Here is a 26,621-nt window from a genome sequence, read left to right on the forward strand (position 1 = left end):
GCAAGCGACACCATGAAGACCAAAGATCTCTCCAAACAGGTCAGGGACAAAGTTGTGGAGAAGTACATATCAGGGTTGGGTTATAAAAAAATATCCGAAACTTTAAACATCCCACGGAGCACCATTAAATCCATTATTAAAAAATGGAAATAATATGGCACCACAACAAACCTGCCAAGAGAGGGCCGCCCACCACAACTCACGGACCAGGCAAGGACGGCATTAATCAGAGAGGCAACAAAGAGACCAAAGATAACCCTGAAGGAGCTGCAAAGCTCCACTGGGGAGATTGGAGTATCTGTCCATAGGACCACTTTAAGCTGTATACTCCACAGAGCTGGGCTTTACAGAAGAGTGGCCAGAAAAAAGCCATTGCTTCAAGAAAAAAATAAGCAAACATGTTTGGTGTGGTCGCCAAAAGGCATGTGGGAGACTCCACAAACATATGAAAGAAGGTACTCTGGTCAGGTGAGACTAAAATGTAGCTTTTTGGCCATCAAGGAAAACACTATGTCTGGCGCAAACCCAACACCTCTCATCTCCCCGAGAACACCACACCATGCTGTGGGGATGTTTTTCATTGGCAGGGACTGGGAAACTGGTCAGAATTGAAGGAATGATGGGTGGCGCTAAATACAGGGAAATTCTTGAGGGAATCCTGTTTCAGTCTTCCAGAGATTTGAGACTGGGACTGAGGTTCACCTTCCAGCAGGACAATGACCCAAAGCATACTGCTAAAGCAACACTCGAGTGGTTTAAGGGGAAACATTTAAATGTCTTGGAATGGCCTAGTCAAGCCCATACCTCACTCCAATTGAGAATCTATGGTATGACTTAAAGATTGCTGTACACCAGCGGAACCAATCCAAGTTGAAGGAGCTGGGGCAGTTTTGCCTTGAAGAATGGGCAAAAAAATCCCAGTGGCTAGATGTGCCAAGCTTATAGCGACATACCCCAAGAGACTTGCAGCTGTAATTGCTGCAAAAGGTGGCTCTACAAAGTATTGTTTTCAGTTTTTTTGTCTTATTTCTTGTTTGTTTCACAAGAAAATGTTTTTTCCATCTTCAAAGTGGTAGGCATGTTGTGTAAATCAAATGATACAAACCCCCCCAAAATCTATTTTAATTCCAGGTTGTAAGGCAACAAAATAGGAAAAATGCCAAGGGGGGTGAATACTTTCGCAAGCCACTGTAACACACACTACATACGCTCACACAAAACACACACACGTGCACATTGACACCACACACTCACACATAGACACACTTTCACAGTCTTTGACACTCTTCACACACGCTGCTGCTACTCTGTGTATTATCTATACTGATTGCCTTGTCACTTTTACCCCTACCTACATGTACATACTGTATTACCTCAATTACCTCAACTACCTCATACTCCTGCACATTGTCTCGGTACTGGTACTCTTTGTATATAGCCTCATTATTGTTATTTTATTGTGTGACTATTTCCTTTATTTAGCAAATATTTGTCTTACTTTTTAATTCTCCATTGTTGGGAATGGGCTCTTTAGTAAGCATTTAGCAGTAAAGTCTACACCTGTTGTATTTGGCGCATGTGACCAATAAAATGTGATTTGATTCAAATTTTGTTCCTGACTGTATATAGCCAGGTTTTGCCACTTCTTTTGGATAGCCATAAGCAGACAGTACATTAAATCCCGGCCAACCCCGACAAATCTGATAAATTGGCAGATGTGAGACCATTCCAGGCAAATGCTGTTGCAATTCAAGTACCCTCAGTCCCTCAGCTCAGGGACCTTAAAGCAACAGAGGGAAAGAGGGATGACGAAGAATGGAGAGATAGACAAAGAGAGGGACTTTTTTCCCCCGACTTTGTTTACACAAACAGAGCTCTGCTTACATATTCCGTTGTCCCCTCTGCTGAGCTTGCGGTGTGGTGCGTCCCTCCCACTAATGGATGAGCGGCGCTTGGCGAGGACGAGCCGCTCCCTGTGGAGCAGCGTGTTACCGTGACGCTGCGGGGGGCCGTCATTCGCCACCCCCCCGTCCTGCACACAGCTGTGTTCATGGAAAGTGATCACTGCACCTTCTTTTGTTTGTTTAATAATTCATTTTATAATGTTTCCTTTACTCATACCATTTCGAGGGAGTGTGAGAAATGGAAAATGAATACTAGAATACAGACAGTCAATATATTTCAATAGTCAGTCAATATATTTCAATAGTCAGTCAATAGACAGTCAATAGACTGTCATTACATTTCAATAGTCAGTCAATATATTTCAATAGTCAGTCAATAGACAGTCAATATATTTAAAAAGTCAGTCAATAGATTTCAATAGTCAGTCAATAGATTTGAGTGTTCCTTTTTACATTATTAAGATGTTGGCCCAGAATCCCTGAACCACAGTACACACACTCTGTCCCTTTATGTTTTAGCTGCTGTCCCCAATGACCGTGTGTTAACTTAGTGGGATCAGAGTAGTCCACTTACTCACTCTGTCAGGCTCCCCCTGAGTACTGAGTCAACAACAAGCCGCAGTTCACAGGACCAGGGGGAGTACTTTACAACTCAGTGTGGGGCGAAAACACCCAAACACACAGTGGCACACTCACACACACGCATAGTCCTAGAATAGAAATAGACTATCTCTTTGTTGTTGTCATTTTGCTTTCTAACAGCTTAGGTCAGGATTTTGGGGATGGCATCAAAAAGCCTTCTCTTTCTAGGTTGGGTCATCTGTGCTCCCTGATATGTTACTGTGTTAAAAGGACCTTTTTCTCATCTCTCAATCTCCATTCACTTGTTTTACTCTATATAGGTTTTACAACTAGAACATGTATTGGCTGTAATTTTAATTGCAGCCTTTATCTTGATTTTTTTGGTAAGTTTGGGTTACTCTGTATTAATTGTATTGCTTTGATGTGAAGTCAACTCTATGCTGTGTTTGGCCAATGTGTTTATGTATAATTAGTTGTGTTTATATTCCAGTAGAGGCCTTATCTCCTGTCCTCCATTCCTCTCTCCTTCTCCCCTAGTCTCCATCCCGTGTCGGCGGCGGTGGGTGGTCGCTGTCGGAACTTGACGTTCTTCTCCTGGCGGGCACAGCTGGCCACACCCTTAGCCTGTCGGCCAGCAGCTTCGTGGAGGAGGAGCACCAGGTCTGGTACTTCCTGCTCAACACGCTCTGCCTGGTCGTCTTCCAGGACGTCTGTCGCAAGTACTTCCGGGAGCGCCGTGCCAACATTGGGGTAGTCGGGTGCTCGGAGGAAGAAGACTACCTCCTCCCCTCCAAAGAGGGGGATGTGGTCGCCTCAGCATTGACTGATTTTAGGGTGACAGGCGCGGGTTCAGAGAGGTGGCTGGCCCTGGCGACCCCGCTGCTTACCCTGGTGTGTTGTCGTCTGCTGCGCTCGCTCAACCAGACCGGGGTGCAGTGGGTTCATCTGCCTGACCTGGGACACTGGCTCAACAGGTGGGTGTGCTGAGGTTTGAATAGACCGGAATGCTTGCTATGTATTGTTGTGTTGTGTGTTACTTCACTCTGGATAAATGTTGGCATAAGTGGAACGCCATACACTAACATATAGTGGTAGTTGAATATATTAAATTGTCTTCATTTGAAATCGCCTTTAGGATAATATCAGGGTTTTTGTTAGTTTGCTTTTTGCCAGTTCAGATCCACTATTTGATGCATTGACCAATTCATTCCAACTTCAAACATTTTGCACCCCGCTGCTTTGTAAGGCCATCGGCAGCGCTTTCATTGAGAAACAGTAGAACAAGTCTACCGCTTGAGTATAACAGTTCAGCCATCTTTTATTCATACCCCCATCATACACTCAGATTTGGGACTGGTTTCCAGCTTTCAATGGTTTTCACGATGCATCGTTACTGAAGTGCAACTCTACTACTGAGTGTTTCACAGGAGTGCCTCATTAGCTTGTGAAGGACCCATGTAGGGGAATACAGTTCTAGAGGGCTGACTCACAGGCAGTACTAAGGTTGTCTTCCCAGTCGGTTATGACTATGTTGTATAAAAGGAATACATATAGCTCGTGGTAATACTGTTCCATAGGTCTCAACCCGCGTGGTCTCAGGTCTTAGCCCGCCCGAGTGACTTCAGCTCCTGAGCTCATCCTCGTTTCCAACATGACTATTGAAACCTATTGACTGGTCCTCTGTAGCTCAACTGGTAGAGCACGGCGCTTGTAACGCCAAGGTAGTGGGTTCGATCCCCGGGACCACCCATACACAAAAAAAAATATGCACGCATGACTGTAAGTCACTTTGGATAAAAGCGTCTGCTAAATGGCATATTATTATTATTATTATGATTTTCCCTCCTTCCTGTTAGAGCTATGGTAGTACAAAAAGTACAAGAAGTCCCGCTATGTCCTCCGCAGAGTCATCAAACGAGCAAAAGGACAATGTTTATTATACAGGATCCGCCGCATGTGGCAGGGGCTACAGTCCATTATGGAATACAAAGGAAGACCCAGCCGTGATCTGCCCAAACGATGCCTCTCTACCAGACGAACTCAATGCATTTTATGCAAGCTTTGAAAACAACAACATCGTGCCGGGTGTGAGGGCTGTCACCGACCCAGAGGATTGGGTGATCTCGCTCTCCGTGGCCGACGTGAGAAAGGTCTTTAATCAGGTCAACACCAGCAAGAGAGTTCTCAGATCATGGGTAGAACAGCTGGCAGGCATATTCAGGGTAATTTTCAACCTCTCCTTGTCCCAGTCTGTACTTCCCTCATGTTTTAAGATGATCACCATCATTCCAGTCCCCAAGAACTCTAAGGCTTCATGCCACAATGACTACCGCCCTGTAGCACTCACTTCTGTAATCATTAAGTGTTTTGAGAGGCTGGTTATGGAACACATTAACTCCACCATCCCAGACACCCTAGACCCACTCCAATTTGCATACTGCCCCAAGAGATCCAAGATGACGCAAACTTAATTGCTCTTCACACTACCCTCACCCACCTAGATAAGAAGAATACCTATGTGAGAATGCTGTTCATTGACTACAGCTCAGCGTTCAACACCATCGTCACCAAACTTAGGACTCTGGGTCTGAACACCTTCCTCTGCAGCTGGATCCTGGACTTCCTGACGGGCCGACCCGAGGTGGTGAGGGTAGGCAACATCACCTCCACCACGCTAACCCTCAACACAGGGGCCCCACAGGGGTGTGTGCTTCGTCCCCTCCTCTACTCCCTGTTTACCAACGACTGCGTAGCCAAGCACGACTACAAGACCATCATCAAATTTGCTGACGACACAACAGTGGTAGGCCTGATCACTGGCGACGATGAGTCAGCCTATATGGAGGAGGTCAGTAACCTGACAGTGTGGTGCCAGAACAACAACCTCTCCCTCAACGTCAGTAAGACCAAGGAGCTGATCGTGGACTACAGGAAACGGGAGAGCGAGCACGCCCCTATCCACATCGATGGGGCTGCAGTGGAGCAGGTCGAGATCTTTAAGTTCCTCTGTGTCCAAATCACTAAAGACTTAAAATGGTCCAAACACAAGCACACAGTTGTGAAGAAGGCGCGACAGCCCCGCTTCCCCCTCAGGAGGTTGGAAAAGGTTTGGCATGGGCCCTCAAATCCTCAAAAGGTTCTGCAGCTGTACCATTGAGAGCATTTTGACTTGCTGCATCAATGTCTGGTATGGCAATAGCACCGCCCTCGATCACATGGCGCTACAGAGGGTGGTGCGTACAGCCCAGTACATCACTGGGGCCGAGCTCCTTGCCATCCAGGACATCTACACTGAACAAAAATATAAACGCAACATGTAAAGTGTTGGTCCCATGTTTCATGAGCTGAAATACAAAATCCCAGAAATGTTCCATACGCACAAAAAGCGTATTTCTCAAAAATTGTGTGCACAAATGTGTTGACGTCCCTGTTAGTGAGCATTTCTCCTTTGCCAAGATAATCCATCCACCTGACAGGTGTAGCATATCAAGAAGCTGATTAAACAGCATGATCATTACACAGGTGCACCTTGTGCTGGGGACAATGAAATGGCACTTTAAAATGTGCCGTTTTGTCACACAACACAATGCCACAGATGTTTCAAGGTTTGAGGGAGTGTACAATTGGCATGCTGACTGCAGGAATGTCCACCAGAGCTGTTGCCAGAGAATTTAATGTTAATTTTTCTACCATAAGCTGCCTCCAACGTTGTTTTAGAGAATTTGGCAGTACATCCAACCAGCCTTACAACCACAGACCACGTGTAACCACACCAGCACAGGACCTCCACATCCGGCTTCTTCACCTGTGGGATTGTCTGAAGGGGGGTGGGAGGGGTGCTGAGGAGTATTTCTGTCTGTAATAAAGCCCTTTTGTGGGGAAAAACTCATTCTGATTGGCTGGGCCTGGCTCCCCAGTGGATGGGCGTAGCTGCCAAGTGGGTGGGCCTATGCCCTCCAAGGCCCATGTTGCACCCCTACCCAGTCATGTGAAATCCATTGATTAGGGCCTAATTTATTCATTTCAATTTACTGATTTCCTTATATTAACTGTAATTTAGTAAAATCTTAGACATTGTTGCATGTTGCGTTTATATTTTTGTTCAGTATATATCAGGCGGTGTTAGGAAGGCCCGGAAAATTATTAAAGACTCCAACCACACAAGCCATAGACTATTCTCTCTGTTTCCGCACAGCAAGCGGTACCGCTGCATCAAGTCTGGCACCAACAGGCTCTTGAACAGCTTCTATCCCCAAGCAATAAGACTGATAAATAGCTACACGGACTATCTGAGTAAACCTTGTATCCTTATTGACCTTTTATTTGTATTTGTATTTTTATTTTTGTCTCTACGCACAATCACAGGGCCCTACACACTCACACACACACTCACTCCATCATCTGCTCACTCACACATAATATGCACATACATTTATACTGACTACACACACGCACACCCACTCACATACAAGCTGCTGCTACTCTTTTTTAAATCTTATATCCTGTTGGCTAGTCACCTTACCCCTATACATATCTACCTCCATCACTCCAGTATCCTTGCACATTGTAAATATGGTATTGGAACTGACCCTGTATATAAACTCAGCAAAAAAAGAAACGTCCCTTTTTCAGGACCCGGTCTTTCTAAGATAATTAGTAGAAATCCAAATAACTTCACAGATCTTCATTGTAAAGGGTTTAAACACTGTTTCCCATGCTTGTTCAATGAACCATAAACAATTAATGAACATGCACCTGTGGAACGGTCATTAAGACACTAACAGCTTACAGACGGTAGGCAATTAAGGTCACAGTTATGAAAACTTAGGACACTAAAGAGGCCTTTCTACTGACTGAAAAACACCAAAAGAAAGATGCCCAGGGTCCCTGCTCATCTGTGTGAACGTGCCTTAGGCATGCTGCAAGGAGGCATGAGGACTGCAGATGTGGCCAGGGCAATAAATTGCAATGTCCGTACTATGAGATGCCTAAGACAGCGCTACTCGCAGTGGCAGGCCACTTGTAACAACACCTGCACAGGATCGCTACATCCGAACATCACACCTGTGGGACAGGTACAGGATGGCAACAACAACTGTCCGAGTTACACCAGGAACGCACAATCCCTCCATCAGTGCTCAGACTGTCCGCAATAGGCTGAGAGAGGCTGGACTGAGGGCTTGTAGGCCTGTTGTAAGGCAGGTCCTCACCAGACATCACCGGCAACAACGTCGCCTATGGGCACAAACCCACCGTCGCTGGACCAGACAGGACTGGCAAAAAGTGCTCTTCACTGACGAGTCGCAGTTTTGTCTCATCAGGGGTGATGGTTGGATTCGCGTTTAACGTAGACGGAATGAGCGTTACACCGAGGCCTGTACTCTGGAGCGGGATCGATTTGGAGGTTGAGGGTCCGTCATGGTCTGGGGCGGTGTGTCACAGCATCATCGGACTGAGCTTGTTGTCATTGCAGGCAATCTCAACGCTGTGGGTTACAGGGAAGATATCCTCCTCCCTCATGTGGTACCCTTCCTGTAGGCTCATCCTGACATGACCCTCCAGCATGACAATGCCACCAGCCATACTGCTCGTTCTGTACGTGATTTCCTGCAAGACAGGAATGTCCGTTTTCTGCCGTGGCCAGCGAAGAGCCCGGATCTCAATCCCATTGAGCATGTCTGGGACCTGTTGGATCGGAGGGTGAGGGCTAGGACCATTCCCCCCAGAAATGTCCGGGAACTTGCAGGTGCCTTGGTGGAAGAGTGGGGTAAAATCTCACAGCAAGAACTGACAAATCTGGTGCAGTCCATGAGGAGGAGATGCACTGCAGTACTTAATGCAGCTGGTGGCCACACCAGATACTGACTGTTACGTTTGATTTGACCCCCCCCCCCCCCCCTTTGTTCAGGGACACATTATTCAATTTCTGTTAGTCACTTGTCTGTGGAACTTGTTCAGTTTATTTCTCAGTTGTTGAAACTTGTTATGTTCATACAAATATTTACACATGTTAAGTTTGCTGAAAATAAACATAGTTGACAGAGAGAGGACGTTTCTTTTTTTGCTGAGTTTAGTATGCTTACTTACTTACTTATTGTGTTCTTCTTATTTCTCGTGTTTTTTTTGTTAGTATTACATTGTCATTGATTATTGCATTGTTGGGTTTTGAGTTAGCAAGAAAGGCATTTCACTGTACTTGTGACATTGAAACTTGAAACTTTCACATGCTGGTTTTCCAATCAGGTCTTTCTCCTGGTTTGCTTAGCTGTACCTTACTCATTCCCTCACGAATCGGGTCAACATGCTTCATTGTCTGCCTATGTATTGTATACACTCAGTCATTATTCTTCCTTGGAGAGCTCCCTCAAGGCTGCAGAACCGCCACACAGACAGATGGCTAGTCCGGGCTTGTCTCCCAGTCTAAACCAGGGCCCATTCCACCCCATTAGATCTGTGCTCTGGCCAGCACAGTGAATCGAGGCTCGGTTGCTCGGTTGGATGCGAGAGAAAGGAAGCCTAAATAAAGAGATTTTTCCCACAGGATGATTTCACTTTGTCGTAAACACCTTGGAAAAGTTCATTTGAAGTATACGGTCTATCCTGGAATGACTCTTTACATAGTATAATTTTATGATTTGCTACTTTAACAATTTTGCAGCATCGTAACAGTTAGAGCACTCAGAGGTTAAGTCTTAAAAAGCTACAACTAGTGAAGTTCCAACTGGCCAGCAAACTTGCAATATGTAATTCTTCTTGCCTAGGTAAAGTACACTCTGCAATATATGGACAAATGTGAAACCCAATCTACCTCAAAGCTCCTATTGCTTTCAGCAGACTCAAAATGGCTTATAAAGACTCAGAGATTATGGTCTAAGGCACTGCATCGCAGTGCTAGCTGTACCACTAGAGATCCTGGTTCGAGTCCAGGCTCTGTCGCAGATTGGCCCAGCGTCGTCCAGGTTAGGGGAGGGTTTGGCCGGCAGGGATGTTCTTGTCCCATCGCGCACTAGTGACTCCTGTGGCGGGCCAGGCGCAGTGCACGCTGACACGGTCGCCAGGTGTACGGTGTTTCCTCCGACACATTGGTTAAGCGGGCATTGTGTCAAGAAGCAGTGCGGCTCGGTTGGGTTGTGTTTCGGAGGACGCACGGCTCTTGACCTTCGCCTCTCCCGTGTCCGTACGGGAGTTGCAGCGATGGGACAAGACTGTAACTACCAATTGGATACCACGAAATTGGGGAGAAAAAAATACAACAAAAAAATAAAGACTCAGAGATTATACTAAGGAAGGCATAAAGTGCTCAAACATTACATGCTCATGACAAGTCTTGACCATATTATAATGCATTGTACGCATGGCCTAAAGTGTTACCATGTTTCAATAAAATGCTGACATTCAGTAGTCTGCCTCTAAAAAGTGGGTGAGATTCTGAATATACAGAAAACTCGGAGAACCTACAGTACTGTACCCTTGGCAAAGGATCTAGGCTAATGAATGAAATAACATTGATTGTATAGACCAAGAGAAAGTGCATTGAGTGTTATCCATTAGAGCCTGTGTCTCTATAGCACCATAATAGTGGCTACTTTCCTCACAGCAAGGTTATAAATAAAAGTGGATTAACTCCCGTAGGAGCTAAAAGAAATGAGTAATATCTTTGGCTGTCTCTGCAGGTAGCATTAGTCTGTTCCTTTCCATTGTATGTTGAAAGCATCTCTCTGACTTCCCTGTAATTCTTACATTTACATTTTAGTCATTTAGCAGACGCTTTTATCCACAGTTAGTGCATTCATCTTAAGATACTCTTTGAAAGGGTAGGGTTTTAGATGTTTTCGGAAGATGGGCAGGGACTCTGCTGTCCTAGCTTCAGAGGGAAGCTGGTTCTTCAGTGAAAAAAGCTCAAGGCAGATTTTAGGGCCAAGATAACAAGGGTTAATAGCCTCCGAATCCGAGCCTGAATCAGATTGTTATCCATGAAGCATCGTACACTCGGATTCTCGGAGAGATGTACAAAAAACATTCCATCTGGCAGAAAGTTTGAGGAACCGTCAGTGAACTCGCTGTTCTCATTGTTGAACCCAAGGTTTTTCTGTTCCATTAGCATTCTCGCGGTGCCACAAGTAACAAGATGAATGCCTTGCGCTGGGGGCACCAGGGTCAGCGTATTGTGGAATTAGAATTTCCTTCCTGCCGTCATTAGCTGGCCTTTATCCTGTCTGGCGCTGCCCACTTTTCCCATATTTCCCTGCTCTACGCGGTGTGGGTACACTGGATAATGAGCTCGGGCATCGTTCCTACTTCATGTTCCCCCAAGGTGTCCACCTGTTCCCCTTACCTGACCCAACCCCCTGCCCCGATACCAGGGCTATACTGTTCTTCTGGCGTACCTGGGCTGCATCTAAAAAGTTGAACGTGGCCTCCTCTTCCTTGTCTCCTCTCTTTCAACTGCAGTGATATGAATGCAAAGAAGGGTACATGAAAGCAAAAAAGTAGATGCTTACTGGGAAGTTGCTATCACCAGTCCAGTTCTTTCTCATCAGAGTAGATCATGTGGTAGAAAAGAGACAAAGAAAGTCCCTTCAAGCTATTGTACCTCACACCCTCTTACTCTATTGCTTGCCTGAGATGTTCTCTTTTTTTCCATTCTCAACTTGTTTAGGATGAATTGCCCTGTCCCTACTATTAACATTGAATGGGTGCGTTTAGACAAGAAAATGTTGCCAAAACAGCTTTACATACAGACTTTCCCCCCTAGAATTCACCTACTGTGGCGAAAATCGCAATGTTTTGCCCTTGAGTGACTTCTATTAGAGTGCTTGTAAGAAATGGACTTGCAGGTGTGTAATCTACCGCATTACTGTAATGAAAGTGTAAACCTTGAGCCAAGGACTTTCTCTCGTTTCCACTAGCTCTGCCTACGTAGAGAACAGTGGGACCTGAGTACAGTAAATGTGCTATTCTTAGTTAGTACCCCCCTCCCATTTTACAATGTATGACTGAGGTGTGAGTTCAAGGAAAGAACCTACTATGGAAAGAAAAGGGTGCAAAACGCCGCTGTGCTCTGCATGAAATAACTTGATGCTTACAATATTGCAGACCTAAACTGCAATATTGCAGACCTAAACTGCAATATTGCAGCCCTAAACTGCAATATTGCAGCACTAAACTGCAATCTTGTTCAATTGTACACAGGAACAAAGACAAATACATTGTTCAAAAACAGATGTTTAATGAATTGTGCAATTACACATTAATTACTCTAATTAGTGTGTAATTAGTGCAGTTTTAACGTGGTTTAAATGTTCATCTGTTCTGTCTCTACAGCTCAGAACACAAGATGGTGCTGTCCTTGTTGGCCGCCCTGTCATTGGCTCTTATCTACTTCCTGGTCCAGCGGCGATGTTCCTGGGTGTCCAAGATTGCCCTGGCCCTCGGCCTTCTGGGTGTCTACAGCTACCGGGCGGCTGTGGGCAATGTTGTGTTACCGTGGCAACATTCTGGCGGAAATATGTCCAAGTAAGTTTTTGCCGACTATTATGTGGCAACTGATTACTCTTTCCCAATCACCCTTTAATGTAATTGAGGTTTCGCATCAAATCTGAAGAAATGCTGTATTGTATTTGTCTGTGTTTCTTGAGCCATTTGATAGGTGATCACATCATACTAGTTAATGAAGGCTTTTGTAAAATTTCAGACAGTAATTTTGAAAGTAGTGGTCATGAGCCAAAACGGGTCGCCAAAAACTACGTCATCCATTTTGTATGATACGTTACGTCCTGCCCCCCCCAAAAAATAATTAGGAATTCCAATTCGTACAATATGTTACAAATTTGTAAGTGCTTAAGATCCCGGACTGCATCTTTAAGGCCTACATCGGGATAAAATACACAGCGATACACAGAGGAAGACAAACAAGGAAAAGAGGCCGATCACTTTGTTTACCCCTGTGCTCTTGATTTCTAATGACCAAATGTGGAGCTCCTTCACCCTGCCACTTGGATCAATGCATCCCTCCCTCCCTCCCTCCCTCCCTCCCTCCCTCCAGCCCACCAGCCCACCAGCCAGCTAACCAACCCTAAGTACCCAGCCAGCTGCAGCCCGTCTACAGCCCCACTGCAAGAACACAATGAGTACGTAGGTGCTGCTGCCCAGTTATCCTGCCCCACTTCCTTGTCTCCCCCCCCCCCCCGCATCCACGCTCTCCTTGACATCCTCTCTACTCCCACCTAATTAAAATCTTAACCTCTCACCCCTACCCACCCTTACCCCTCACAAGGGTACATTGCACAGTCTGAACAGGTACCAGGCGTACTCCGATGCTCCGTATAATTGACAACGCCGCCATGCCAAGTCGCCCAGTCATTAATCACCACAGGAAGTTGTTTATGCTGGCGCCACGGCAACCTCCTGGCATTTCCATTAAGTTGAGTCCACAACAGCAACGGCCCCGGCTCGATCACTCGCAGTCAGGCTAATCTGGTAGCATGAAACCCCTTCATCCTTTTGTGCCTTATCACACTGACCCACATAGCTGAAAGAGGGTCTCCCACACTGACTTGCTATGATAGTTCAGGCTGCATTTTTTGTGTGCTTCGTAGGCCAAAGTCTAAAGGGCAATTGGGCTTGACTGACAGCAAAATAATTGGCTAATTGAGATTTCATAATTTTGTTGTTGTTGAGGAAACGGTTCTTGGTATAGCTCTCTATGCAGTTGTTTTTTCTCTCCCAATGATAACATAATCATCCTTCTCCTGTCCTTAGCTTTTAAATCATAGAGAATCACCTGTGACATTTTATGGTCTTTACTGTAAGTAGCTGGTAGGTAGGGATTGAGTGCATGCCTACGTTTATTCCACCCTCTATTTCTCCCTCCTTTCTTCTATTCTGTCATGTGTTGCACGTGAGGAAATGTTCCACCAAATTCCTCCAAAATAGCAATGTTGAGTCGACAGAAAACGGAGGGAAAAGGGGCCTTGGAATTTATGGGTCTCCTGCTGTCTCGCGTTTTGTTGTCGTGCCGCCTGTACTCGGCCTGATGAGTGGTCATGATTGATGTGGCCCTGCAGAGGCTGCCGAGTCATCTATCAGAATGTTTTTGTCATTTAGAAAAAGCAAAATTGTCATGTAGCGCCAGCACAAGGAAAGCGATTCTGGGAAATGATGTGTACAACAGGCACGTGAGTCACTGTTAGACGGTTTAAGAGGCACTTTGAATCGTCCTGTTTTTTTGTAATAGTCACACACTTTTTAATCACTTGTGATTTTGCTGTTTTTCATACTGCTTGTTGTTCATTTTTTGTTTTCCCATGTCATTTTATACTGTATAACATTTTACCTCACAGAATTATAGCATCGGTAGGCTAGTATTAAAACCGGTCTGTGTTTGTTGTACCACATTTGAACATTTACATTTTAGTCATTCAGCAGACGCTGTTATCCAGAGCGGCTTACAGTTAGTGCATTCATCTTAAGATAGCTAGGTGAGACAACCACATATCACAGTCGTAGTAAATACATTTCTCCTCAATAAAGAAGTTATCAGCAAAGTCAGTGCAAGTAAGAAAAGAAAAGTGCAGGTTCCCACACATTGAGTAAAGTGGGAAAGCCATGCTACTCATACTATAACTCATTCTCACTAGCTCAGCTAATCCTAAATGTAATCAAAATGTTATTTTGGGCTACATCAGGCAACACATATGATTGTCTCTCAATATAAATGTAATTTGTGACATACAGTACTGAATGTCTTTGGAGGGTGGAGTACTCCAGTCTGCAGGCGAGACAGCCCAGTCTTTGTGACCAGCCTTTATCTGCCCCACTGATATGATCCATCCCCTTGTTAAATGGCAATGTGGAATCATATCTCAGCCCAATGCAGTTAATGTGAATTACAGGAGTGATGAAATACATCTCCCAGCAACCCTGGGAGGCTTCCGTGTTATCTGAACACACTTGAGTTGTTGTGAAGGGCATGGAAGCGTTTGTGTTACAGCACCATACTGAATAGAATAGTACTATAATACTTTATTTGTTATAACAGAAATGTGTATTTAGTGGTTCTACTCCCAACACCCCCAACATAGTCAAATCTTGAGAGCAGCACAGGGTGAGCCGAATTTCAACACCCCTGTGTTTTTGGGTTAAGTGCCTTGCTCAATGGCACTACAGCAGTGGATGTTGCACCTGGGATCTGAAACCAACAACTCCCCAGATTCTACTTTTTAGAGAAATAGTGTAGTCAAAATGTGTATTGTAGTCAAAGCTCAATCTTATTTTCTTCAGCAGCCACTGCAAGACAAGTGTGTACTGTTACTGACGATAAGATATGGGACTGGAGCAAAAAGTCCCTTAAAAATGAAGTGAGGTACCAGAGTTGACACAGTGCTGGCAAAAATGTAGGGATACTTGCATTGTTCCAAATAGCATTATTGCATAGTTACATTACTAGTCCCTGAGATGTCATAGCAATACTAATTTTCTCCCGAACATCACTTAGCTCCAAGCGGTAATTCATTTCCATTCTTCTGGAGATTTTGTTTGATATCCCATCTTTTATGTTCCCCTTCCTGTGAGGAAAGGTAAAGATTGAGAGATACTGGAGCAATGTGCTCCCGAGTGGCGCAGCGGTCTAAGGCACTGCATGCCAGTGCTTGAGGCGTCACTACAGAACCCCTGGTTCGATTCCAGGCTGTATCACAACCGGCCGTGATTGGGAGTCCCATAGGGCAGCGCACAATTGGCCCAGCTTCGTCCGGGTTTGGCCGGTGTAGGCCGTCATTGTAAATAAGAATTTGTTCTTAACTGACTTGCCTAGTTAAATAAAGGTTTAATTAAAAATTTAAAAATTAAATTTCTCATTATGCTAGAGAACCACCTTGTGTTCAGAGAGTGGCTGAGTAGCTATAAAGGTTTCAATGATATACAGTGAGGGAAAAAAGTATTTGATCCCCTGCTGATTTTGTACGATTGCCCACTGACAAAGACATGATCAGTCTATAATTTTAATGGTAGGTTTATTTGAACAGTGAGAGACAGAATAACAACAAAAAAATCCAGAAAAACGCATGTCAAAAATGTTATAAATTGATTTGCATTTTAATGAGGGAAATAAGTATTTGACCCCTCTCCAAAACATGACTTAGTACTTGGTGGCAAAACCCTTGTTGGCAATCACTGAGGTCAGACGTTTCTTGTAGTTGGCCACCAGGTTTGCACACATCTCAGGAGGGATTTTGTTCCACTCCTCTTTGCAGATCTTCTCCAAGTCATTAAGGTTTCGAGGCTGACGTTTGGCAACTCGAACCTTCAGCTCCCTCCACAGATTTTCTATGGGATTAAGGTCTGGAGACTGGCTAGGCCACTCCAGGACCTTAATGTGCTTCTTCTTGAGCCACTCCTTTGTTGCCTTGGCCGTGTGTTTTGGGTCATTGGCATGCTGGAATACCCATCCACAACCCATTTTCAATACCCTGGCTGAGGGAGGAGTTTCTCACCCAAGATATGATGGTACATGGCCCCGTCCATCCTCCCTTTGATGCGGTGAAGTTGTCTTGTCCCCTTAGCAGAAAAACACCCCCAAAGCATAATGTTTCCATCTCCATGTTTGACGGTGGGGATGGTGTTCTTGGGGTCATAGGCAGCATTCCTCCTCCTCCAAACACGCGAGTTGAGTTGATGCCAAAGAGCTCGATTTTGGTCTCATCTGACCACAACACTTTCACCCAGTTCTCCTCTGAATCATTCAGATGTTCATTGGCAAACTTCAGACGGGCCTGTATATGTGCTTTCTTGAGCAGGGGGACCTTGCGGGCGCTGCAGGATTTCAGTCCTTCACGGCGTAGTGTGTTACCAATTGTTTTCTTGGTGACTATGGTCCCAGCTGCCTTGAGATCATTGACAAGATCCTCCCGTGTAGTTCTGGGCTGAATCCTCACCGTTCTCATGATCATTGCAACTCCACGAGGTGAGATCTTGCATGGAGCCCCAGGCCGAGGGAGATTGACAGTTATTTTGTTTTTCTTTCATTTGCGAATAATCGCACCAACTGTTGTCACCTTCTCACCAAGCTGCTTGGCGATGGTCTTGTAGCCCATTCCAGCCTTGTGTAGGTCTACAATCTTGTCCCTGACATCCTTGGAGAGCTCTTTGGTCTTGGCCATGGTGGAGAGTTTGGAATCTGATTGATTGATTGCTTCTGTGGACAGGTGTCTTTTATACAGGTAACAAACTGAGATTAGGAGCAGTCCCTTTAAGAGTGTGCTCCTAATCTCAGCTCGTTACCTTTATAAAAGATACCTGGGAGCCAGAAATCTTTCTGATTGAGAGGGGGTCAAATACTTATTTCCCTCATTAAAATGCAAATCAATTTATAACATTTTTTACATGCGTTTTTCTGGATTTTTTTGTTGCTATTCTGTCTCTCACTGTTCAAATAAACCTACCATTAAAATTATAGACTGATCATGTCTTTGTCAGTGGGCAAACGTACAATATCAGCAGGGGATCAAATACTTTTTTCCCTCACTGTATCATGGTTATAGTTTGATAGTTTGGACCTTTTAGTACAGGAACACTTGCTTCTAAGCCAAAGAGTTACCACTAAACCTGATTTATTTTCCACAAATTACTCAAAATAACTGTACTGCAGAGCACATAGAACTGACACACCACGTCAATCGAGGTGTCAAAAATTACTGAAATATCTTCAAAGTTTGTACTAGAAAACAACTACAAATAGTATCTCAATTGGTTCCTGCAGTGCTTTACACCTGCCCCAAAACAGTCCCTTTATTTCTTATCCTGATTAAATGTTTGTTGTGCTGATGCTTCATTTGGGAACATTTATGCATGCAGATCCCACATGAAGATCCAAATTAATTCCGACTCTCATCAGAACCTCTGAGTACACACACACACACGCATGCACATTGCACATTATACACACCTGAGGTGTTTGCAGGTGTCATGGAGGAGGGGATCAAAGTAAGATAAGCAACAGCTCAGTCTCTCTTTCTCTAAAGAAATGCCTGGGTATGTACTTCTGTCCTTGAGCTGTTCTTGTCTATTAATGTTCTGTATTATGTCATGTTTCATGTTTTGTGTGGACCCCAGGAAGAGTAGCTGCTGCTTTTGCATCAGCTAATGGGGATCCTAATAAAATACCAAATACCAAAATAAGAATTAAGCTCTCATTGGCTCATACACACATTCAGCCTATAGCCTTTTCATGTTCTCCTGTTCTAAGCCTCCCTCTGTCACAATCATAGAATTTGTTCAGAATGTTCACGTTATTTACAGTGCCTTCAGAAGGTATTCACACCCCTTTTACTTTTTCCACATTTTGTTGTGTTACAGCCTGAATTTAATATTGATTACATTGAGATGTTGTGGCACTGATCTACACACAATGTCCCATAATGTCAAAGTGGATGTTTGTTTGTAGAAAATTTTAGAAATTAATTTAAAATGAAAATGTCTTCAGTCAATAAGTATTCAAACACTTTGTAATGGCAAGCCTAAATAAGTTCAGGAGTAAAAATGTGCTTAACAAGTCACATAAGTTGCATGGACTCTGTGTGCAATAATACTGTTTGAACATGATTTATGAATGACTACCTCATCTCTGTACCCCACACATACAATTATCTGTTAGGTCCCTCAGTCAAGCAGTGAATTTCAAAACACAGATTCAACCACAAAGACCAGGGATGTCTTCCAATGCCTCGCAAAGAAGGGCACCTATTGGTAAATGGGATAAACATAAAAAGAGCAGACATTGAATAGCCCTTTGAGCATGGTGAAGTTATTAATTATACTTTGGATGGGGTATCAATACACCCAGTCACTGCAAAGATACTGTCACGCCCTGGCTCTGGGGACTCTTATATGTTGAGCCAGGGTGTGGATTTTCTATGTGTTATTTTCTATGTTTGTGTTCTAGTTCGTGTATTTCTATGTTGGTCAGGGTGGTTCCCAATCAGAGGCAGCTGTAGCTTGTTGTCTCTGATTGGGGACCATACTTAGGCAGCCTGTTGGCACATGTTTATTGTGGGATCTTGTTCCGTAAGGTTTGTTTTGGTGTATAACCTAGGACTTCACGTATCGTTTGTTGTTTTGTTTTGATCGTGTATTCAGTACAATAAAAGATGTACGGTTATCACGCTGCGCCTTGGTCCGAGTCTTCATGTAACGATCGTGACAGAAGATCCCACCATAAAAGGACCAAGCAGCGTGCCAAGCAGGAGGAGTTGGCGATGTCCCAGGTGGGCGAATGGTGGTCTTGAGAGGACATATTCGCGGGCAGAGGGCCCTGGGCAAAGGTACAGGCCCTGGCAAGAGAGGAGAAACGGCACCAACCGTGCCGACGACGGACAAGCGAGAGGCAACCCCAATACATTTTTGGGGGGGGGGCACACGGCATGGACGACGGGGCTGCTGGAGGCAGCTACAGGGCGCATCGGCGATTTAGGAGAGGAGGCCACCAGGTTTGGGGGGCTGGAAGGGTGGTTGGCGGAGCCTAGAGGTAGAGCAGAGCCAACTCCCCGTACTCAGGCTAGGCAGCGTGAGACTGGGCAGGTTCCGAGTTATGCGGAGCTACGTACTGTGCTGCGAGTGTTCCGGCACAGTCCTGTACGTCCTGTGCTAGCACCACGCACGTGTCATGCTAAGGTGGGCATGCAGCCAGGACGGAGTGTCCCGGACGGTCCCGGATATCCTGCGCCAGTGCCACGTGCTGTAGTGTCAGTACGAGTGCACAGCCCTGTACGTCCTGTTCTGATGCCTCACACAGAGTGTGTGGAAATAGGCATTCAGCCAGGACGGGTTGTGTCAGCTCTCCGTTCCAGACCTCCAGTCCGTCTCCACAGTCCAGCCCGGCCTGTTCCTGTCCCCCGCACCAAGCCAGTGGTGCGCGTCGTCAGCCCGGTCCGGCCTGTTCCTGCTCCCCGCACCAAGCCAGTGGTGCTCGTCGCCAGCCCGGTCCGGCCTGTTCCTGCTCCCCGCACCAAGCCAGTGGTGCGCGTCGTCAGCCCGGTCCGGCCCGTTCCTGCTCCCTGCACCAAGCCAGTGGTGCGCGTCGTCAGCCCGGTCCGGCCCGTTCCTGCTCCCCGCACCAAGCCAGTGGTGCGCGTTGTCAGTCCGGCACGGTCCGTGCCTGTTCCACCGGTGCCTGGTCCGGCACTGGTCAGCTGCTCCACACCGGAGCCAGAGCAATCCGCTCCACTGATGTCCAGTCCAGCTCCGGCCAGTGGGGCCAGACCAGACCAGGGGCGCTACGGGGGGGGTAGAGAGAGAGTGGTGGTCACACCCGGAGCACACCCGGCCCCTACCCTCTTGTGTTTGGTTGGCGCGGTCGCAGTCCGCGCCTTTGGGGGGGTGGGGGTACTGTCACGCCCTGGCTCTGGGGACTCTTATATGTTGAGCTAGGGTGTGGATTTTCTATGTGTTATTTTCTATGTTTGTGTTCTAGTTCGTGTATTTCTATGTTGGCCAGGGTGGTTCCCAATCAGAGGCAGCTGTAGCTTGTTGTCTCTGATTGGGGACCATACTTAGGCAGCCTGTTGGCACATGTTTATTGTGGGATCTTGTTCCGTAAGGTTTGTTTTGGTGTATAACCTAGGACTTCACGTATCGTTTGTTGTTTTGTTTTGATCGTGTATTCAGTACAATAAAAGATGTACGGTTATCACGCTGCGCCTTGGTCCGAGTCTTCATGTAACGATCGTGACAGATATAGACGTCCTTCCTAACTAAATTGCCGGAAATCAATCAGGGATTTCACCATGAGGCCAATGGTGACTTTAATACCGTTACAGAGTTTAATGGCTGTGATAGGAGAAAACTGAAGATTGATCAACAACATTGTACAGTGGGGAGAACAAGTATTTGATACACTGCCAATTTTGCAGGTTTTCCTACTTACAAAGCATGTAGAGGTCTGTAATTTTTATCATAGGTACATTTCAACTGTGAGAGACGGAATCTAATACAAAAATCCAGAAAATCACATTGTATGATTTTTAAGTAATTAATTTGCATTTTATTGCATGACATAAGTATTTGATCACCTACCAACCAGTAAGAATTCCGGCTCTCACAGACCTGTTAGTTTTTCTTTAAGAAGCCCTCCTGTTCTCCACCCATTACCTGTATTAACTGCACCTGTTTGAACTCGTTACCTGTATAAAAGACACCTGTCCACACACTCAATCAAACAGACTCCAACCTCTCCACAATGGCCAAGAACAGAGAGCTGTGTAAGGACATCAGGGATAAAATTGTAGACCTGCAAAAGGCTGGGATGGGCTACAGGACAATAGGCAAGCAGCTTGGTGAGAAGGCAACAACTGTTGGCGCAATTATTAGAAAATGGAAGAAGTTCAAGATGACGGTCAATCACCCTCGGTCTGGGGCTCCATGCAAGATCTCACCTCGTGGGGCATCAATGATCATGAGGAAGGTGAGGGATCAGCCCAGAACTACACGGCAGGACCTGGTCAATGACCTGAAGAGAGCTGGGACCACAGTCTCAAAGAAAACCATTAGTAACACACTACGCCGTCATGGATTAAAATCCTGCAGTGCACGCAAGGTCCCCCTGCTCAAGCCAGCGCATGTCCAGGACCGTCTGAAGTTGACCATCTGGATGATCCAGAGGAGGAATGGGAGAAGGTCATGTGGTCTGATGAGACAAAAATAGAGCTTTTTGGTCTAAACTCCACTCGCCGTGTTTGGAGGAAGAAGAAGGATGAGTACAACCCCAAGAACACCATCCCAACCGTGAAGCATGGAGGTGGAAACATCAAATACTTATATCATGCAATAAAATGCAAATTAATTACTTAAAAATCATACAATGTGATTTTCTGGATTTTTGTTTTATATTCTGTCTCTCACAGTTGAAGTGTACCTATGATAAAAATTACAGACCTCTACATGCTTTGTAAGTAGGAAAACCTACAAGATTTAAAGTAATACTGCAAAAAATGTGGCAAAGCAGTTAACTTTTGGTCCTGAATACAAAGTGTTATGTTTGGGGCAAATCCAATACAACACAATACTGAGTACCACTCTCCATATTTTCAAGCATAGTGGTGGCTGCATCATGTTATGGGTATGCTTGTAATCGTTAAGTACTGGGGAGTTTTCAGGATAAAAAATAAACAGAATGGAGCTAAGCACAGGCTAATTCTTAGAGGAAAACCTGGTTCAGTTTGCGTTCCACTGGACATTGGGAGATTAAGGCCAAATCTACACTGGAGTTGCTTACCAAGAAGAGTGTGAATGTTCCTGAGTGGCCGAATTACAGTTTTGACTTAAATCGGCTTGAAAATCTATGGCAAGACTTGAAAATGGTTGTCTAGCAATGATCAACAACCAATTTGACAGAGCTTGAAGATGTTTGAAAATAATATTGGGCAAATATTGTACAATCCAGGTGTGCAAAACTCTTAGAGACTTACCCAGAAAGACTCACAGCTGTAATCACTTTCAAAGATGAGTCTAGCATGTATTTACTCAGGGGTGTGAATACCTATATAAATGAGATATTTCTATATTTCATTTTCAATACATTTACTAAAATTTCTAAAAAAAATGTTTTCACTTTGTCATTATGGGGTATTGTGTGTAGATGGGAGAGAGGAACAAAAGCAATTTAATCCATGTTGAATTCAGGCTGTAACACAACACAATGTGGAATAAGTCAAGGGGTATGAATACTTTCTGAAGGCACTGTATTTCAACATTCTCTTCAATATTTGTTCAATTGTTCACTAAATTAGTTTATTTCATGTTTGTGTGGCTATGATCTCTGTCAAAACCAAATCTAGCCTCAAAATATAAAGGCCTTTGAGCACCCAGGATACTACTGTTTGTCAGTTTCTCATGTTTTCCCTCTTACAGCAATCTGTCAGTTTCTCATGTTTTCTCTCTTACAGCAATCTGTCAGTTTCTCATGTTTTCCCTCTTACAGCAATCTGTCAGTTTCTCATGTTTTCTCTCTTACAGCAATCTGTCAGTTTCTCATGTTTTCTCTCTTACAGCAATCTGTCAGTTTCTCATGTTTTCCTTCATACAGCAATCTACTCATTAGCAGGTAATGAACATGCAGGTGACTATTTAAACTGTTCTCCCAAAAAGTGACACAAAATTATCATTACCTAATAATCTTTCCAATCCACATGCCACTGATACTAATGTGAGGTGTCTTGGTAGGTGTCTCTGTTGGCTTTGGAGACACGTCCTCCTCTCTTGAGTGATCCATTGCGCTTCACTCTCCTACATGGTAGAGCCGGGATGATACCAGTTTCGCAATATTTTTTCAATGGCAAAAATGAAAACACGAAGCAGACCAAACTCACTGTCATCAGTCAAGTTAACTAGGATACACACCTTGTTTAATAACCATTTCTTAATATCATTATTTTACTTTTAGATTGTGTGTATTGTGTGAATTGTGAGATACTACTGCACTGTTGGAGCTAGGAACACAAGCATTTCGCTACACCCGCAATAACATCTGCTAAATATGTGTATGTGACCAATAAAGATGATTTGATTTGATTTGAATCCATTATACAGGAATGAAAGCAGACAGAGACAGACTGACAGACAGACAGAAAAACACACAGACTCCAGTCTATGGTCTCCAGAACACTTCAGAATCTTCCTCTTGTTTTTTGGTATGGACTCTGTCAGTGTATTCGAGTGTATTATTAGCATAGTTGTTCTGCCAGCGTCTAAATGCCAGGGTTACATTTCTGTGTGTGGTTTCCCCTGAGAGCATGTGCCTCCTCTCTGCAGAGAGCGAGAGGAGGCTGGCATCATGTCTGCATTTGCTCGTTCTGTACCCATCTGTGCCACTCACCCCAAACAACACACACACTGGCCTCTGCGTGGCATTTGTTTGCCATAATTACAGCTCATTTAATTTGCTGATTGTGTTGCTCTGAGCAATAGCATCCAACTTAAGCCCTCACACAGGCACCAGTGGAAAAGCCAAGACACTCCACATTTACCTTCACACACACAAGAACAGACTTTGATTCCCCTACTCCTCTACATCCTCACACAGTCAACCCAGCTAACAAGTCAGCCATCAGCCATGCTTAGCATAAATCCAACAAGACAAGAATTTACAGCTATGCTTAGCCAAAAAAACAAGGGCAGGGATTCTCTCCACATCTGATTGTGTTTGGATAAAACATTAGAATAATATAAAAGCGGGAGCTGTTGCTAGAGCCCAACTCCAGGGTTAGAAGGAACTGCTTGCCATTCATCTGAAGGATGAAGGCTGCAATAAAAACCCAGCAAATTAATAATACATTGGCAACACCTGCTTGACTCCCTCTCCTAGTGAACCAGACCCTTATTCCACTCCTATCACTCCAGGCTCCTTAAGACTCAAGGATGTTTGGTCCCTTTGGGGGACACGCTGTCAGTCTAGTCGTGTTTGACGATAAGGCGGCACTTGAGTGTTATACTTTTATAGACACCTTGTTTAGGAAGTGAGGTTTGCCTGGTGACGGCTTTCCCAGCGGGCTAAACAGGTTTAAATGACATCATAAAACGATTTTTACTTTCGTTATGAAGTCATTTCAAGCATGTTTTGCCCACTGGTTAAGAGTAGTTTTATTGATAATTACTTGTAATCCCATTCTGCTCTGCCTCTCCTTAGGTAGCTAGCAGTAAAAATGGCCAAATCCATGTTATTTGTTTAGATTCATGTTTATTCATGGTTACTAGCTGGTAGTTTGTCAGTGCACATTTTCATATGCATATCTCTCTATCAAACACACACACACACACACACACAGAGGCTGATATTGTACTAAGGATTGCGTGGGATTTGCTTTTTGGCAGACTGACTCTATCTGCACCCTGTCACTCTTAAGGGTCCTCACACTAAAAACTCCTGACTCCTGTTCACACAACCCTGTCTCCATGGTTACCTGCCAGGGTGCTACGTGGCATCTACTGTTGTTGTACCTTTTCCCGATGAGCAGCAATGACGCAGAAAATGTTCTGCGTGCCATAATAACATGCACAGAAATCATGATTCATTCACCCGTATGGGTTTTAGTCAAAGCAGATGTCCTTGTGACTTCTGCTATTACTAATAACACACATATACATGTGTAGCCACATGAATTTCAATTAAGAGGCTGGGGAACTGACTTTGTATTTATCTTTTTTTTTTACTTATTATATTTTTGACGAATTGCATAAGTGTGTAATCAGAACAGTCTAGTTCTCTCTGTGTCAGAATAAGAGGACACACCTCAGCTGAAAGGAGAAATGACTGTGTTTATCTGTGTACTTACCTTCATCATATCAGTAGCTAGATTGGCTTGCCCTTCAACTCCCCACATTGTCTAGAATCCAGCTGTCTTGTATCTTGTGTACATGGTGCTTGCTCAGGTCTTAAAATGTGAAGAAGTTACGGACAAATAGCAATTTTTAAGATATAACAAAATATGGAATTGTACACTACAGTCTGAAAAGAGTCTGGACTTTTTGAACTAAATGGATACAAGATAGATACATATTAAAATAGGCTATGCCAAGCAAGGTGGGCCTAAAACATTTCAATTCTTGAAGAAAATAAATTGGCATTCGATCAGCACTCGCATGAACAATGAATCAGTCATCTCCTCACAATAATTGCTGCAAACGAGAAAGGTCGAGGTCTTGACAATCCTGGGAAAAGTCTGGATTTTTATTATCTGAGATGGGCAAGCTCACTTTGTAATATCTCAACACATTGTTTAGGCTTAGTAAGTTACGATATATTTTATGATATTTTTCCACTGTTGGGCCTCAGTCTACAATAATTTTTTTCACCTTTCCCAGGTTTGAGCAGAGTACACTTAGCTCTATCCACCTACCCTTTACGCTGTCAAATGGATCGATCTGTGTTATTTTCCTCTGGGCCTATGGGAGAGTAAAACACTCATAAATAACACATTCTACTAGCGTTGGCGCAATAACATGTTCGCTGTTTCCATAGACTTCCAGTCATAGAGCCAACAACCATCCATTTAAAAGCACGTCTCGGCAGAAATATACAGTGCCTTCAGAAATTATATCCCTTGACTTATTCCACATTTGTTGTGTTACAACCTGAATTCAAAATGGATTCAATTGATTTTTTTCTCGCACCCATCTACACACAAAAATGACAAAGTGAAAACATGTTTCTAGAAATGTTTGCAAATGTATTGAAAACGAAATACAGAAATATCTCATTTACATATTGAGCTCAGGTGCATCTAATTTCCTTTTATCATCCTTGAGATCTCACTACAACTTGATTGGGGTCCACCTGTGGTCAATACATTTGTTTGGACATGATTTAAAAAATGACACACCTGTCTATATATGGGCCCATAGTTGACAGTGCCAGAGCAGAAATTATACCATGAAGTCCAAGGAACTGTCCATAGATCTTCGAGGGAATCGTCTTGGATATGTCTGTATCAGCTTTTCACATCTGGATTTGTGGATTTTCTGCCGTTCTTCCTTGCAGATTTTCTCAAGCTCTGTTAAGTTAGATGGGTAGAGGCAATGAACAACAATCTTCACGTAAGCTCTAGGCAGAATCTGGGTAGTATTTTTTCCATTTCCCAATGATGGAGACCACTGTGCTCTTGGAACACTCTAGAAATGTTTTATGTATGACATACGCCTCATCACAATTCTATCTGAAATCTACGGACAGTTCATTGGACTTCATGGTATAGTTTCTGCTCTGACTTGCACTGTCAACTGTGGGACCTTATATAGACAGGTGTGTTTCTTTCTAAATCATGTCCAAACAATTGAATTGGCCACAGGTGGACTCCAATCAAGTTGTAGTGACAAAGGAAATTGGATGCACCTGAGCTCAATTTGGAGTGTCATAGCAAAGGGGTGTGAATACTTATGTAAATTAGATATATCTGTATTTCATTTTCACATTTCTGAAAACATGTTTTCATCTTGTTATTATGGGGTATTGTGTGTAGATGGGCGAGAAAAAAAAAATATTTAATCCATTTTGAATTCAGGCTGTAACACAACAAAATGTGGAATAAGTCAAAGGGTATGAATACTCTCTGAAGGCACTGTATATATTATATCATATTTTTTGCAGCA

At 44.2% G+C, this 26,621-nt stretch overlaps 1 protein-coding gene across 1 annotated transcript in view; it reads left to right on the forward strand.

Moving 5' to 3' along the window:
• Positions 1-26,621, forward strand: part of LOC311105078 (GPI ethanolamine phosphate transferase 2-like) — a gene marked incomplete at its 3' end in the record, with an annotated part of 137,947 nt that overhangs the window by 92,927 nt on the left and 18,399 nt on the right. Inside the window, exons 9-10 of the mRNA XM_084147074.1 lie at positions 3,024-3,460; positions 11,811-12,002. Coding sequence (XP_084003200.1) covers positions 3,024-3,460; positions 11,811-12,002 — 629 coding nt within the window. The remainder of the gene's footprint in view (positions 1-3,023; positions 3,461-11,810; positions 12,003-26,621) is intronic.

This window comes from Coregonus lavaretus, assembly GCF_964263955.1.
Source record: "Coregonus lavaretus genome assembly, chromosome: 29".
NCBI classification, from domain to species: domain Eukaryota; kingdom Metazoa; phylum Chordata; class Actinopteri; order Salmoniformes; family Salmonidae; genus Coregonus; species Coregonus lavaretus.